At 43.9% G+C, this 16,368-nt stretch overlaps 3 protein-coding genes and 1 non-coding gene across 5 annotated transcripts in view; 2 read left to right on the top strand and 2 right to left on the bottom strand.

Moving 5' to 3' along the window:
• Window positions 1–378: 378 nt before the first annotated feature.
• Window positions 379–10,982, bottom strand: MAGT1 (magnesium transporter 1). Its single transcript, XM_042040043.1, is given in 11 exon segments — window positions 379–1,842; window positions 2,822–2,912; window positions 3,371–3,445; window positions 5,025–5,088; window positions 6,276–6,365; window positions 6,793–6,933; window positions 7,381–7,521; window positions 8,478–8,595; window positions 9,463–9,632; window positions 10,757–10,949; window positions 10,951–10,982. Coding segments are annotated over 11 exon segments (1,131 nt in total). The 3' UTR covers window positions 379–1,826.
• Window positions 10,983–12,415: 1,433 nt separating this feature from the next.
• Window positions 12,416–12,532, bottom strand: TRNAL-CAA. Its single transcript has 2 exons — window positions 12,495–12,532; window positions 12,416–12,461 (listed from the first exon to the last, which is right to left on the bottom strand). It is a non-coding gene; the product is annotated as a tRNA-Leu (tRNA).
• A 216-nt stretch (window positions 12,533–12,748) lies between these two features.
• On the top strand, window positions 12,749–14,988 carry LOC121670216 (cytochrome c oxidase subunit 7B, mitochondrial). The gene is made up of 3 exons (XM_042040119.1): window positions 12,749–12,848; window positions 14,114–14,238; window positions 14,789–14,988. Exons 1-3 carry the CDS (start codon window positions 12,812–12,814, stop codon window positions 14,861–14,863), a joined length of 237 nt encoding a protein of 78 aa, XP_041896053.1. The 5' UTR covers window positions 12,749–12,811; the 3' UTR covers window positions 14,864–14,988.
• Window positions 14,989–15,726: 738 nt separating this feature from the next.
• Window positions 15,727–16,368, top strand: part of ATP7A (ATPase copper transporting alpha) — a 27,512-nt gene continuing 26,870 nt past the window's right edge. The window contains exon 1 of one of the 2 annotated variants that reach the window (XM_042040115.1): window positions 15,727–15,812. The gene's annotated coding sequence lies outside the window, so the exon portion shown is untranslated. The other variant, XM_042040116.1, reaches the window with a different exon arrangement.

Genomic DNA, 16,368 nt, shown 5'->3' with positions numbered 1-16,368 from the left:
AACAAGCCACAAGTACAGCACTGCTGAGTTGTTCCAGGCAAATCTACAGTGCTAACAAGATTCCACCTCCAGAAACACAGAGTTGATCTGTCTAGAACTCCATGAATCCAAGATTTTCACTGCATGACAGCTGTCAAAAACAAGCCAAAAACCATGTAATCTTTATGCTATCAGTTGGCTACATGAGCAGCACTTCTGTAGTGCTGACATTCTGGGCTGTAATTCTCCACAAACACATACAGGCTACTAATCCAGTCTACTCATCCATACTCAGGTTATTTACTTTATACCAGGCTATGATTAACACACTGAAGCAATAGTGGAAGAAAAGAGCTTGGCTTGTTTTATGTCAAAGTTCAAAAGACACAGGAGCATGTATTAGACTAAAAAGTTTTATTGAAACTTGTCCAAAATCCAGTCAGGCACACAATTTATCCATTCCACTAAGGCTTATCATTCTATATGGCATAGAAAAATGCATCTCAACAAGTTGAAACATCAAACAACTAAATTAGTCAAGTTAAGGCACTTGAGATGTGTATTAATTTAGCAAAACTGCATAACATTCTACTTGGAGTGATACAATCCTTTCTGAGATTCCATTTCAAACACCCATATTCTGGAACCCCTTGAGGGAGGGGAGAGGCAGAAGCAGGAGACAAAAGTCTCTCTGACTCCGAGCCTCTAAGGCCACCACAGCCTACAGAAGGAAGTGTTACTGAATCAGGCTGCAAAGATTTCCTGTAGTACAGCTGCTGAACTGCACAACAGTTTGGGCTGAGGCACACTGTCTCCCATTCAGGAATTCTTAAGGCAAAGCATCTTTGTGAGGTGAGAGAAAAAAAAGGAGAGAGCAAGCAGCACATGCATTCAATTGTAAGGCTACCAAATGTATCCTGGGGTAACAACATTTATCCTAGTAGTAGCCACCTCTGCTCAAAGGATAAAAATGTGGAGAAAATAAGTGGAGAATGCAAGAACTTACTACAATGACCACAAATCTGGTATCTGTTGGTTTGCCAGGGTTCTAAGCAGTAACTTGAGAGCCAATTAGCAACTTTGAATTCATGCAACACATAGTTATCTTTGTGCTTTTGGTTTGTGTTTTTAAGAGGGTGAGTGTTGGCCAGTCTAAGGACTTTTTTTCCAGCTCTGAGTCAAAGTTTACAACTTTAAACATTGCAGTTTCAGCATTTGGCAAAGAAAGATTTAATTAATTAATAACTTGGTTCTACATGTTGAAAACTCCCCCTCCACCTGTGAAACAACCTCTTGCATCATACAGCAGTTAAGAACTCTTCTCAAAAATGAGATACAGCTCTACAATATGCACATTCCACACTGGAATCTGGAGCATGCTCCAAGGGTTGCACACAGGCTGAAGGAAAAGATTTCCAGGTACACGAAGCTGTTTCCTCAACCACGAAAAGGCACGACAGAGAAGCTGCTGTCACCTGATACGCACAAACAGGAAGATGATAATCAAGGGAAAAAGAAAGATGGTGAACAGGTTATCCAAGTGAATTGAAAGTACCGTTTCTAGTTAGTCCATGGGAATGTAGTTTTAAGCATTATGTTCTGAATTTCACTAGAAGTAGAGTTGCTTAAGAAGATGTAAAGCTTATGAAAGAGATTGCATCTTAATACTCTGTGTCCTTCAGAGCAAATTGCTTGTTGTATTTAAGGCACTACACGTCATCTTTGGTTCAGTGTTTACTGTCTCAGTGTAAGCAGAGGTAGCACAAACCACACACATTGAGCTCCTCATTCCACCACATCCAACTTCAGAGCCACCACCTTCCTGATGTTACAGACTCTGGAATCCTTTAGCTCATTAGGAAACTGTAAAGAGCAAAATAACAAACATTTTTATTAATCTTATAAGAAGCAAAGGTGCGCAACATTCCACTTAGCTTTTATAAATGCCAAGAAAACCAGAATGAGAAACTGGGCCTGATGCTGCTACAACAAAAGCAGCTGTGAAGTCACTTAAAAGTGAATTTCTAATAACTCAAAACCAAAGACGACCACATCTTCCCTACAATAAAGTTAGCAGGAGTACCTAAGACTGTTGCAGAGACCAGAATAAAAGCTGACCAGTTACCAAACAGGGAATAATTTCAGCTGTCTTCTGCTCTTGAGAAAAGTCTTCATAAAATAACAAGTTTTTTATTATTTAGATATTTTTTAAATAAGAACACATTTCTCATAGAGAGGGCATAATATCTGTCTATGGGATTAGCTTTATAGACAAATTCAGTTCATTGCACATGAAGTCATTAGAAACTGGTCCTTCAACATGTATTTATTGCTTCAAAATGCATAAAAGCTAGCATACATCTAAAATACCTGTATCAGTCAGACATATATAGAAGTGGTCAAATAATAGTATTAGACTCCTTACACAAGCAATACCAAAATGTAGGCAGCTTTAAAGCATCAGGCATCCTCCTTGTTCTCACAAATAAGATTAATAATGAAGATGTATGAAGATGGAAGAGAAAAGTAGGGGGGAAAATACATCTGTTGGCAGTATAAACTGGCTGAGATATCATTATGAAAATAGAAGTATTTTATAACATGAAATGGCATGGAAACGAGAGTTCCACAATCTTTCCTTTGGCTAGACTGAAAAAAATCACGATATCCATCAAATACTGGTATTTCTGCTGACTTTATCAACCAATACTGCTACTCTGAGAAACCAGTAGAGCATTTTTAAGAGAGTATTTCCTGCCAAATGAGTCAGCAGAGCTACAGTGGTGTAGCTGTACCACAAAGGCCAGGAGGGCAGCGGCTGCAGGGTCCCAGCCTGACGTACCTGTAAGGGTAGCCGTGGTATTTGGATCTGAAGACAGACAGCAGCCAGCTGAAGAACAGCACCACCAAGCCAATGCCAGCAATGCACATAACTGCAAGAGATGCACAGGGAGAGGCTGTGATGTGACAGCTGCTCCTGGAAACACCACAGTGACTCAGGTTTTCAAAGCCTTCTGCAATAGTTACAGATTTGGTCAGATGAGGCCTCTATTCATGTCATTGAGAAATACTAAATTAACACCAATTTTCTTTCAAATTCCTTCTGTACATCAATTTTATACAAATGCTTTGAGAAAAAGTCCCTTCTTCTCCCCCTTACTAGCGAAACACTGCAAAGCATCTTCATCTCTCTCCATCTGCCAAAAGGGTTTGAGTTTATCTTGCAGTTTTCTAAGCAACTCCAAAAACTGTCAAAAATCCAAATGATTCTCCTCAGCTTAGAGGTGGGAAGTGTACAAAACCCCCAGTGCAAAAACACTTCTGCTCAATGATGTATCAAACACCCTTACTGAATATGCCTTTGCTCAGAGAGGAAAGTATCAGTACTTACTTTTTCTTTTCCCCACATCCATGTCAGAAGTAGCAGCTTCGTGGAGAAGGACCATTCCTAAAGTAACTCCACCATCTACAAACACTGTTTAAGGCTAAACAACAAAGTACAAGGAACTCAGCACACTCACTCCTAATCTCCTCAATTCAGCTCCCACACCATACCTAGGGCATTAAAACTCACTGGAAAAATCAAAGACTTCCCAGCCAAATCAGCAACTATGAGGGAAAAAGCAGCTGAAAAACATTCATGTCAACTTTTAAGGGAAAATAAATGCAAAGCTTAAAATACAAGATGGAAGGTCTTCAGGCAGAATTAAAAACATGCATTTATTATCTCAGCTTGTAATGAAGCAGCATTCCTTCCCAGAGAGATTGGGTCCACTCCTACTGCTGTTCTCCACTGGAAAATCCCCAAAGGAATTCAGCTTCTGCATTCACTCAGCCAACAGAACAAATAAAACACATGCAGTATTTAATCCAAAAGGCTGTCTTTCAAGTGGCAATATTTCTTTTCTAATTCTTCAGATGTAAAAAACTAAAGATCACAAAATTAAAGAAGCACAGACAACACAAAAGGCCTGACACTTGCCAAGAAGGAATTTTAACAAAGCAAAATAGTGAATCTAGTGGAACAAAAGACAGAATTCCCAAAAATTTCATTCCATTTAACTACAGAATTCCAGTCCCAAGTCTCCTGCAGAAAAGAAAAATACTTATTATTGACTGCATGAGGAATCTTTCCGTTTCAGACACAGCCCACCTTCAGCACAGGAGGAAAGTGACTTGAACCCAGAGAAACCTCACCAAATGTAATAATTTAAAATGTCTCCAGCAATTGGTAGGTTGGGTCCGTAACATGATGGATAGCAATAACACAAATAAACATCTACAAAAGGTTTCTACTTTGAATTTGACCAAGTGGATCAAAAGTACAGTAACAGAAAAAGAACAGAAGTTCCCCTCCAAGTGCCTGTTTTAAGTTGAAAAAATTAAGTATCAGAAAAAGTACTGAGTAAAAAATAAAGGTGCTGATACAGGTGGACAAAACAAGGAAGAAAAGCTCCAGCCAGAAACGACTAAAGTTACAAATGATGGATCAAAAACGTACATGTGGGAATAGAAAAACAGAACATTGAGTTTTAAGGTATTCTTATGACCCCAAAGAAACACTTTTTGTACAAATGAGAAATGTAAAAGCCCTCAATCTGAAAGTTTCCACCTGCCTTTCTTGATAGCATGGCAAAATCCTGCATCATTAGCACAAACAAGATTCTAAGAAAGTAAGCAAAGAAATAAAAGATCAGTGAAAGAGGAATGAATTCAACACCAAAGCAAGAAATAAGTGACATTGAAAAGAGACATCCATAGCAGAGCAGGGAGTATCCTGAAGAATCTTCTGATTCCACAAAGATCCACAACTTGAATTCTGTATTCATTTTGGTACTTAAGATGAGAAACAGTAAATATTTTTCTATTCATCTTAACAATCAGAGGCACAGGAAAAGCACAGTTGCCAGTGCAGAAAGGTTTTACAAGCTTCTGCATCAGTGTTAGGTGGCAATTACAGCCATGACAAAGCACCACAGAAAAGGCAGCAGCATTTGTTAACCAAAAAACTGTCACCAACCACATGCTTCTCACAGGAAGGATACTGAACAGCAGAACTATGTGTGTTTCTGCCACAAACTGGGCTTGGCTGCTTCCATGGATATAATTCTGTAAGAGACAAAGAGTAATTAAATTCAGAAAAGACTGGAGTCAACTTTGATGTGATTAACAACAGCTATAGAGCCTGGAACTGGGGTTTGCATTGTTTCTTTTAGGAGAGAACAGAAGTTGGAGCACAAACAATTTCAGCTGTTGATCGCTGATTTTTGGGGGAGCTGCAACAGAGACAAAAATCCTTCTTCTATTACTATTGCACAATCAGCCTCAAGTACCATGCAGATCACAGTAAGTGCAGCTACAACCTTCGTGGTCCAGATTCTCAGTCCAGCTGGGCAAAATACCATGAGATTAGGCCCTCCTGCATCCAAATGTGATCCATTCCCTGACTGAGATTCTTAGGTTGTGTACACTGCTGCTCAGCTTAAGCACAATCCCTTCAATCTGTGTATGAACCCAACTCACTTGGCTCCAGAACCAAGCATTTGAAATCTTTTTCACTTCTAGGTTAACAGAAAAATTGAAATTTGTGAAAGAATACCATGTTTTAATCCCTATTATGGTTGTGATGTTGTATCTAAGTAGGAAAAAAGAAGTTTAATCCACTTTCTACAGAAGAATACAGAGGGTCTGACCCATCTAACCAGGCACAAAAGGACTTTCACCAAATTAATTGCCAGAGTAAAAACATGAGAAAAGCCAGTATGTGATGTGTAAGCACCTGAGGAGATGCAATGCTCTCCAAACACTGTGACTACTTTTACAGTGCATCTCATTCTATATTATGAACAGAGCAGTATATTCCAAATTATGTTAAAAAAAGATTTTTTCCAAGAAAGACTTAATAAATCTGAGATCACTAGATATTAATTTACCTCAAGAATCTTGAGGAAAGATGTTTTTATGTGGAAGTCATTAGATGAGTGTATGAGTTAACAAGACCAGGTTGAAACAGAATTGCCAGGCTCAGCAATAGGATTTTTAGCATGAAAGACTCAACCCATAAATACCTTTATTGTGCTGTAAGCAATTTAGAACTACCACATCCCTTCACCACTGGAAATACAACATCTGTGCAAGACATGTTGATTTGCCTTGCTCACTGCAGGAGAGTTTGGTCTCACTCACAGAGAGAGGAGCCAGAAGCAGAATTTGCACTCTGATTGTCTCTCAGTATCAGCCTTACTCTGCAGAAATACAATAGAAAATGCAGAAAAGAAAATGAAGGCAAGACTCACCACTTGTCCTGTATGGGGATTCTTATGAGCATAGGGGGGGCCTCTAATGTGGTTCCACATCTGGCCTGATGTCATTGCTAACACAAAACACTGAAAAGGAAAGAAGAAACACTGTTTACTAATGTTTCTTTTTTATTTTTAATTTAACCCAATATCTTTTCACTTCATACCAAAACATAGTGGTTTGGAACACAGGCTAAAAATTGTCCCACTATATTTGTACAAAAGGCATCTAATCAAGCATTCAGTGAGCTGGAAAGACTAAGATCATATAATATTATCAATCTACCAAAAAGTAAAACTAACTGCACCTCATTTTCCTCTACCAGCTTCAAGAATCTTGAAATACAGAAGCTTTTAAAAACTTGAATTGCTACAAAACTCAATACAACAGGGCAGACAAGAGTCATGATTACTCACCAGAGCAGCAAAGGCCCAGCCAGTCTTGTTATAGAGAAAATCCAGATTTGCTACAAAACTCAATACAACAGGGCAGACAAGAGTCACGATTACTCACCAGAGCAGCAAAGGCCCAGCCAGTTTTGTTATAGAGAAAATCCAGATTGCTGCCCCGCAAATACACGAGGCCTCCGATGACAGCCAGCAGCAACCCCAGCATCAAGGGTCCAGCATAGTTTGGTGGCCTTATCACACGGATCTGAACACAGCACAGTGAAATTATTGTCTCTCAGTAGGATTATACATTATACCTGCACTCCTGCTAAAAAAGCCCACAACACATTGAGTGGAAAAAACATCACACACGCACATTTTCTGTGTAATAAATCTGACTCAGGAAGTAAGCAATGCTTCTTCCACCAATAGCGTAACTTCAGTTTCACAAAACTTCACCCTATTCAATAATTTAGAGATTGTTTTTCTTCCACAGGAAAAGAAGAGCGAGAAGGAAGGAGATGAGTTTTACCATCTTCTCATTACACAAAATACCAGCACAGAGACTGTAAGGAAACTGAAAGATGCAGTTGTGTGTCTGAACTAGATTTTGTAGACGAGCTATTTAGAGCAGCTCAGGAGCCACAGAACACAAGTGATGTTTCCCAGCTGGCCCTGCACAGAGGGGGTGAGGGAAGGTGTCTGCACTCACGTGGACGTCTGTCCTGTCGGCCACCCAGCGCGCCAGCTGCTCCGCCGCGAAGCCGCGCACCTGCAGCTCATAGGTGTCCCCCCGCTTGGGCTTCCCCTTGGCCGGGAAGTTAATGAAGGTGGGGGCAGAATTCATGTTCAGCTGCAGGGAGAGAGTTCACAGAAGACACAGCCTGTGAAAGGACTATTTAATAACACAATTCTAAGCCATTTCTGTCTTGCAATATTGTTGCTGAATAAGAAAAATTAGCTCTTTGATTTCATTGGCAGTGACTTTTTAAAAGACAGCACACGGCTTGCATTTCTGTATTTCACACACATTTTTTTGAATCTGTTTCTTCTCTAAATACTACTTTTGATAAAGAAATCTGCAAAATAGCAATGTATGATTCTAAAATCCAGAAAGGCCAAAGCTTGAAGAATGCATTTCTAATGTAACACTAAGGAAAAAATTAACAAAAATAATAAAAAGACATCTCTCTTCAACTCTCTAGTTCAAAACCCTCCATTTAATAAAGTATCACTGCCTAAACTGTGTTGCTGTTAAACAGAGCTTAGTACCTCCTAAAAAAAAAAAGTTAAGATCTGCAAAACTATAATGAACTATTAATGTGACCTATAATTGCAAGCATACATGGAATATTCTCACAGCTTGAGAAAAAAACATGGTCACACAATGTTAATAGAAGAGAAAAATAGCTGGGTACTTGAAAAGAAATCAGTTAACCCATACCAAAAGCCTAATCTGTCATTCTCTAGTAATCTTAAAATTGTAATAGCTGTTACTAATGACATCAGTGCTTTCTATCTTGCCTCTTCATGTACCACAGAAGAATTCCATTAAGAATTACACTCTAAGTTATTATAGGAGACAAATTCAGGGAAAAAAGTCAAAGAAACCAATTTACTCCTTGTAACTCTTCCACATCTCAGGTCTGTTAATATTCCTACCAACATGCTCAGACCATCTTTCTTCCAAGAGTGACAGCTTTTAACTTTTCATTCCTTTATTCCCTGTAACACCAAATTATGTAACATCTTCACCTTCTTGCCCAAAACCCAAGTTAAAAACAATGTTAGAAGAGAAAAGGACATTACCATCTGAAACACATCTGAGCCTTCGTCAAAATCTACCATAGCAAAAAAAATCTTGTTGGTAAAGGCACTGGAATACCTCCAGGAGTTTGCCAGAATCTGGTATTCCTCATCAGCTTGCCTGGAAAACACACCAAGTGAGATGCTGTATCATGGATTTGTCCACAGCATGAGTTGTAAAGCAGCTGAGGGAGCTGTGCCCACCCACCCCATCAATGGGTGCATCCCACACCCACCCCATTAATTTTCTAGGGTTAAAAAGAAAGTTTAAGTGTTAATGAAATCATTTAAGCACAAACACTTATCTACCATCAGGTGAAGCATTTGGCACCTGTTTTTTTAAATGCAAGGGCAAGATTTGTTGAGTCCACAAACACAAGCAGAGGTAATTTCTAATTGAAAGGTGAAATAGAACCCAGCTGCTCATGATGTGCCTGGCCACAGAGCAGCAAAATGTGGCCAGGTGTGCCCTTTCTTCCATGACAGAGCAGGGGAAACCAATAATTTCAACGGACCACCTACAGAAACCACCCTCACAGACCTCTGCCACCTCTGGATTAATAAAAGAAAGCCATAATATGGTTAAAGAATTAGAATATTATAATTGCAAGTAAGTGCCAAGCAATGTATTAATTAAGAGCAACATTTAAGCTGCATGGCCAGCAATAATTCTACAAACATTTCTTCAGCAACTCATGCCAGAAAAGCTGAGCTTCCAGTGTGTCTTTCTCCAGAAGCCTCTCAGAGTAAACACTGCAAAGCGGGAATTATTTTAGGAGGGAGATAAAACTAAAGGATTGTGCTGTTTTCTCACAAGCACATTACACACATATTCCCACACATTAAATTGCAAAGAGAATCCTACTCTAACTTGCCCACGTGTATTCCTTCCACATGTGTGGAAGTTCAACCCTATTCTTGAATTTAGTTTCCTACAAAGCATAAGATGACTTTCAAGTCCTAATTTAGGACTAAACGGAGCTCATACTTGCACACAACACACTGTCTGTGAGGCTGAAGAGCAGTGAACATCACAATCACTGAGTAGTTTCTGGGAGGTGCCTTCACAAGGCGCCGGAATTTGTCTCCGTTCATTCGGATCACGGATCTTTTACTGGCCCACTCCATCAGCTGGTTCACTTTCTCTGATAACACCATCTGAAAATCAAGCCAGAGCAACATTGTCGGGTTTTTTTTTTTCCAGTCTCACAGCACAATCTTAAAGGTTTTCACATTTGATGGAATAAATATCTGCACTGCTTTTCATAACACCAAGCAGGTGATGTGATACTTCAGTGAAATTCTGCAAGGCATTCACAGAAGCTTTTGACAGTCACCTTAACATAATTCATTAACTTCAACCACCTAGCAACACACACAGCTTTAACCACTTAACATGACCAGGCTGGTGAAGACCCTCAGCTTACCAGGCCTTCCTCACACTGCTAATTGCAAGACTTCTTTCAGCTCTACCAACTGCCTAAATCCCCTCCACAGCCTTTTTTCTACACTAAGCATCAAACTGTTCCAACTTTCAAAGCTTATGGCAGTGGAATCAACGCCAGAGATGGAACCAACCTCAACATTTCATTTTCAGCATTGCTGGAAAAGAAAACCCTGTAATTCAAAACATATTTGAAGAACTCAAATTCTTAACACTAAAACATTCCTTAAAAAGGAAGCAATAAATTCTATAACATTATAAAAAGAGGCATTAGTTTGACAAATTCGCAAATGTTACGTTTATCATAAAGCACTTCTCTACTCATTAACACCGTTCTTCAGATAAATATGTTTGAGGAAATCATAATATACTCTGAATTGGAAGGGAGCCAGTAGGAGCATCGAAGTCCAACTCCTGACCCTGCACAGGGCAGCCGCAAGAGTCCCACCACGATAACAGTAATAAATTATTCTTCTCCGACCTACAAGTGACACAAGTATAAACACTTACGCAGCAGGATTTTCCCAAACCCTACGGGTCAAGTGTGTGGAAGTAATTTGCACCTTAGTGACTGCAACCAAAGACCACCCATCCTCCGCCCCGCAAATCCCATGCGGCAGGAAGACAACACTCGTACAGTGCTCCTAACAAGAACCGAAGAACCTGGAAACAAAGACCTTCCCTCCCAGCGGGTTCCCCTCAGAGCCGGCCGAACCTCAGGGCGGGGGGAACCCGCGGTGAGGCCACGCCACCCCGCCGAGCCCTAGCCGGTCCTGCCCTCAGCCCGCTCAACGAGAACGCGCCCCAGCGCGGCGTGGAGCTTCCCGGTGTGTCTCACCTCCTTCCGCCTCTGCCCCGCGGCGCCGGGCCCGCCACATCCTGCCAGCAGCAGCAGCGCCAGCGCCAGCAGCGGCACCGGCAGCGCCGCCATGGCCGCCCCGCCCCGCCCCGCCGGCAGCGAGGCCCCGCCCGCAGGACGCCGATTGGCGGAGGCGCCGGCTCGTGCGTCGCCGCCGGCCTTCGATTGGCCTTCGCGGGAGCGCGGCGAGCTGGAGCCGCGCCATTGGTGGAGCCCCGAAGGGTGGGCGAGCGCTGAGGGGAGGGCGAGCCCTGAGGGGAGGGCGGAGTGGGCTCCGAGGGGAGGGCGGAGTGGGCCCCGAGGGGAGGGCGGAGTGAGCCCTGAGGGGAGAGCGGAGTGGGCTCCGAGGTGCGAAACGATGGCGGGGTTCCAGGGTATGGTGGGGTCTCTCAGCCGCTCCCCGTGCTCAGCAGAATCACAGAACCATCACGGTTCGAAGGGATCTCTGGAGATCATCCGAGAGCAGGTGACACAGTGTTGCCCACTAAGATACCGGATTTGTTACCCGGTGTGCAACAAGCCAGTAATTACACGCAGTCAGAGAGACATGGCTTTATTTCAGAGTTGTGTTAGCCTTGGCTGCTCAGTGGTGTTCCACAAATCAAGCACACACACTCTCAAAACTTTTTACTGTTTATATGCTTTAGCAAACAAAGGAATTTGTGTTCATTGGATACAAGTAATGTAGTTCTCTTATTAATTAGTATTCTATCTTTGTTGGTTAATGCTTCTCTTTGCTTTTCATACTAATTAGTGCACATGCTCCCACTTTCTCTTCTTTTTGGTCGGTGTGTTGGTGGTCGTGATCTGCCTCTGCTGGAATTACCTTTTGCCCGGCTGGAGCTGATTTCAGCCCAGTTTCTGAGTTGGCTTTGTTAGTGTCTTCCTTATTGTGGGAGTTCTGCAAAATGTCCTTGTGGCCTGTAAGTTCTGCATTCTTTGTGTTTGCTATCAGTGGCACAACCTCCTTCCCAAGCTTTGTTAACCTCCCCCTAGGCGTGAGATAATTGAATGTATCAAGCCATAAACCTTAACAAGACAGTTTACCAAAAAGTAATTTTTTTCCCAGCATCTGGACATCACTTAGAGCTTGCTACCTGCTGTTTCATGGATTAAATCTCCTTCCTTGTTGATTAGGCTAGAAAGTATACAAAGATCAAACATCGAAGAACATCCTTTCCTAAGAAAATTTTACATAATCCACATTTTGAAACAACACAAATGTGTGCAGATGAGTTTTGAATGTCTCCAAAGAGGGAGATTCCACACCCTGCCTAGGCAGATGTTCCAGGGCTCTGCCACCCTCAGTGTAATGAAGTTCTTCCTCTTGCTGCATGAGATACACGCTTCGTGTTATACACACGCTATAAATTGCTGGATCGTGTGTTACAAATATTGTTAAAAACCAAATGCACTGGGGAATTCCTCAGCAGCTCTGTGGTGGCTTATGGCTCTGATGCAGAATCGCCACAGAGAAACAAAGATTTACTCACGCTTCAGGATTCATTTGCCTATTCGAAGACACCGTTACAATTATTTCTGGTTTCCATTTGCAGTAAAATCCCGGACTTCATCAACTCGGTCCTTTTGTGAATTTAAGTTAACCCGAGCACGTGGGGGGGGGGAGAAAAAAAGTGGTGTCAGAAGTGGGATTCGAACCCACGCCTCCATACGGAGACCAGAACACCCAATCCCGCCGCGGGAAGGCGCGAAACGCCTTGAGTCTGGCGCCTTAGACCACTCGGCCATCCTGACACTGCGACTGCAGCCTTGGCCACGACTCTCTTAGCGCTGTCGTCACGGCCGTATCCGCTTTTCTCCGTCCCTCGGCCCCTCACGGAGAGCCCGTCTGCACCCGGGAGGTGCCGGAGAGCAGCCAGGGAACCACCGGCCCGGCCCGGCCCAGCCCGGCCGCGAAGCTCCGCCGCAGCGAGGAGGAGCCCGGCGTTACCCACAGGCCCTCGCCGCGCCGCCACTTCCGCCGCGACCATTTTGTTCTTCACGGTCGTGAAGGGTACGCGCTCGGCTCTCATCATGTTCCCGGTGGCCAGGGCCGCGCAGAGCCTCGTCGGTAAGGATAGGGGCGGCTCTCGGGCTGTGGGGGGGTTCCTCAGGGGGTCACCCCCGGTTTGTGCCCTACCCTGTGCGGACTGTCCCTCACAGCCCCCGGCTCGCTCTGCACCCGGGGAGGGTCGTGAGGGCACCTCAGGGGCTGCGGGCGGCTCTGGCGTCCTTCTCCTCCCGCTTTTTTTCTTTCTTCCAGCCTTTTTTATCTCCTAGTTGCTTTTTGACCTAGGACTCCTTTCCTTGCTGCTTTTTTCCCCCTAGTATCTAAAGGCACATTCTGGTCTGGTAACCTGCGGTGACAAGGTGTAGTCAATAGCCAGCCCTTAAACTCAAGGTTAAAGTTACCCCTTCAGTGATACAGACCCCGCAGTGTTCCTCTGGTCCTTGGTCACGATGTGCTTATTCCGAGGTGCGGGCACCTAAAGTAAACCTGTCTTGGTAGATATTCTGGCTTTTTTATGTCTAAAAAAACGCCTTGTGCAGCCTCACAGAGCATGCGAATGATGTAGTAACATTATGGGTATCACCATCATGTTCTCTAGTCATGGTTGCATAGAACTGTAAACCATTGACCTGAGACTAAAAGGTTTTATTTTGTAATATCTTTATGCGCACATCACCTTCTCATCAAACGCTTTGTACACAGCTACCGGGCAGTTTGTGTTTTGTAGCTATTGCTTTGATTTTTTACTGTTGTCTTCTCTTTAATAAGTGTACCTTTTATAGTGTACATTTATAATGTACATCATCTGCAGATATCATTGTGTATTTTTTTCTCTATTATTTGTCTCATGCCCGCAAGTTATTTCTGTTTCCTTCCTTCCACACCCTCTATCTTCAACCCCATAATTTGATGGTGAGCTTCATCCTGACAATGCTCATGTTAGGTTACATACACTGCTAGGATAGATATTTATATGTAGAAATCTAAAAAAGCTAGGCACTAAGCAAAACATTTTATTAGAGAAACAGTAATACTAAAGAAAATATATTAGTGAAAAAGGTAACTTAGAAGATTTTTTTTTTTCTTACTGGAGTTAGACATAAGGAATAACTTTCTAGAGAGAAATTGAGAGAGCTGAAAAAAATTAAAGGATTTGTGTATATCCCATGTTTTGGAGTCATTCCAGAGTTCTAAGTCCAAAAGATTATTTTTTCCAGCATTTTTAATCTTTTAACACTAGCGCCTCTCTGTTGGTGGGAGATGAGGATTGTGAACGGTTTTAGCATGTATTTTTGTTGATTTCTGTACTTTTGAACGCTCCTCAGCTCGTGGCATCCAGCACACTGCAGTCAGACAAGCTCATCGCAAGCATGAGCCGAACTTCCACGATAAATATGGAACCATGGTCCTCCTTGGAGGAGCTGCCATGTTCTCAGCTGTCTGGGGCTATGTAAGTTGGTTTTGTCACCTTTTTGTCTCTTGTGACTCGAGCTGCAAACTTTAAAGGTGTTGATTTTGCCTGTTTGAAATAAATTCAGTGGTCAGAATTTAGGAGCTTCTTACATAAGCGAATAGTGATGTGATAGAGGTGGAAGTTCTGTTAGTTCCCGGCTTGATTTTGAGTTGTTACTCCTATTTCTGTGTCAGTCTATTGCTTGATTTGAAAATGTATGAGAAACACAAGTGTTCTCTATTTTACTTGGGATGTCAAACCTCTACAGGTACAGCTTTCAGCAGCAAAATTTCTGGATGAGAATACCAGTACGGTGGTGGGGTTTTACATTGCAGATTCTTTCTTCTAAAGTTGGGTATTTTGAAACAGAAAACTGAAACATTTAAATGCTGTTCAATATAAATATATTCCACTTGTTTAATCAGAAAATTAATGAGATGTCATGTTCTAATACAAGAAATCTGAAGTGAAAACAATAAAAATAGCCCTCTATCAGACGGTTTCTTTGATTTCAGAGTTAATAATCTTGGGTTTTATCCCTTTACAGGTGTTCACAAAGCTTGACATTGCGTGGGGCTTTTCACCTGTTGGCAGAATCACTCCAAGAGAATGGAGGGAGTAACAGCCTCCGCTTCTAATGAACTGGTCTAAACTTTCACTGAGAAAATGATTGTGTAATGGCATTTGTTCCCTGATTACCACTTGGACAGTGGCATTCCTGGTCTAATAAACATACCTAGAAACCTGTCTGACTCTTTGAGGTTTCCTGCGTGCTCTGCTTCTGATGAAGGATAACAAACAGTGTAAAAACCCCAAGTCATTTTACACAGTCCCAGTTGTTGCTGTAAAGGTCACTGGTGGATAAAGGACAAGTCCAGAACATTGCTGAGTCGTCCATTTAGCCAGATGTGTGTGTGAATCAACCTCACTGCATTCCCACTGCAGAGTGCACGTCCCTTTACATCTGACTTGTAATGACAAAGTTGAGATCCCATTTTTTTTCCACAAAAGGATTTTTATGTCTTGAATCACTCTGCCAGTAACCTGTTTCTCCCTGTGGCCTGTGAGAGTCATGAAGAAATTAAATTCAGTTTTGAGTTGGAGAGGCTGAACAGGAGCAGGCAGTATCCCAGGATAAATGGGACTTTCTTAATGAATTCTTAGAGAATTACAGAATGATTTGGGGTGGAAGGGACCTCAAAGCCCATCTTGTTGCAACCCTGTCTCCGCATTTAACTTCTGTTCAGGGTAGAAATAACCAGAGAAATGAGGTGGGAAAAGAACAGTTACCGGGTCATGCTGGTGTTTGATGATCGGAGAATCCCAGACTGCTTGGGGTTGGAAGGGACCTGAAAGTCCATCTACTCCCCATGGCTGCGCGGCGGGCGCGTTCCTGTCGCGATACGGCGACACCGACCGCGGCTGCGGCCCCGCCTCCTCCCGCCGCCGCCACGTGTCCGCCCGCGTCACGTGCCGCGTGGGCGGGGCCGAGCGCCGCGTGTCACGTGGCACGGCGGGGGAAGAGCCCGGCGGTCCCGGGCCGGGAGCGGCCATCGGAGCCCGCGGTCCCGGTGAGTGCGGACCCTGCGCGGGGCTCCCTTCCCTCCGTCACTGCGGACCCTCTCCGCGGCCCCGCCTTGGTTGTTTTCCTCCGTCAGTGCAGAGCCGCTCCGGGGCTGTTTCCGGCAGCGCGGACCCTCGGGGGGCTCCCGCTTCCCTCCGTGGGCGCTCCCGCGGCTTTAGGTGCGTGCGGACTCGCTTTGGGAGCTCCCGCTTTTCTCTGTCCTCCGGCGCTGCCCCCGGCCCGTTGTCACTGTGTTCCCGGCGGGGAGGGGGTTTGTGGGCGGCTGCGGTGGTGCTGGACTACGTGTCCCCGACGGGAGGGGAGGGCCCGGGCCCCGAAACAAGCGCGGCTCGGCCGGGGTCTGCCCAGCCTCTCCGTCCGATGTGTGAGGGTGCCTCATCCCGGGGGAGCCGGGGGTGCCCCGGCGGTTCACCCACCGAGCGCCCCGGCGGCATCTCCGTGTCCCGGCGGAGCCCCGCAGCCAGAACGGCGTTTCCTGCTCAGCCGCTTCCCAGCGCCCCGGCAGCCCCTGGGGGTTCGGCGGGGCAGGGGCCCGGCTCCGC

This window comes from Corvus kubaryi, unplaced genomic scaffold (genome assembly GCF_017639235.1).
Source record: "Corvus kubaryi isolate FWS band 111438036 unplaced genomic scaffold, C.kubaryi_AGA036_p1.0 37395, whole genome shotgun sequence".
Taxonomy (NCBI): Eukaryota; Metazoa; Chordata; class Aves; order Passeriformes; family Corvidae; genus Corvus; species Corvus kubaryi.
Note: the sequence above shows the minus strand (reverse complement) of the source record. Positions and strands in the feature narration are given on the sequence as shown.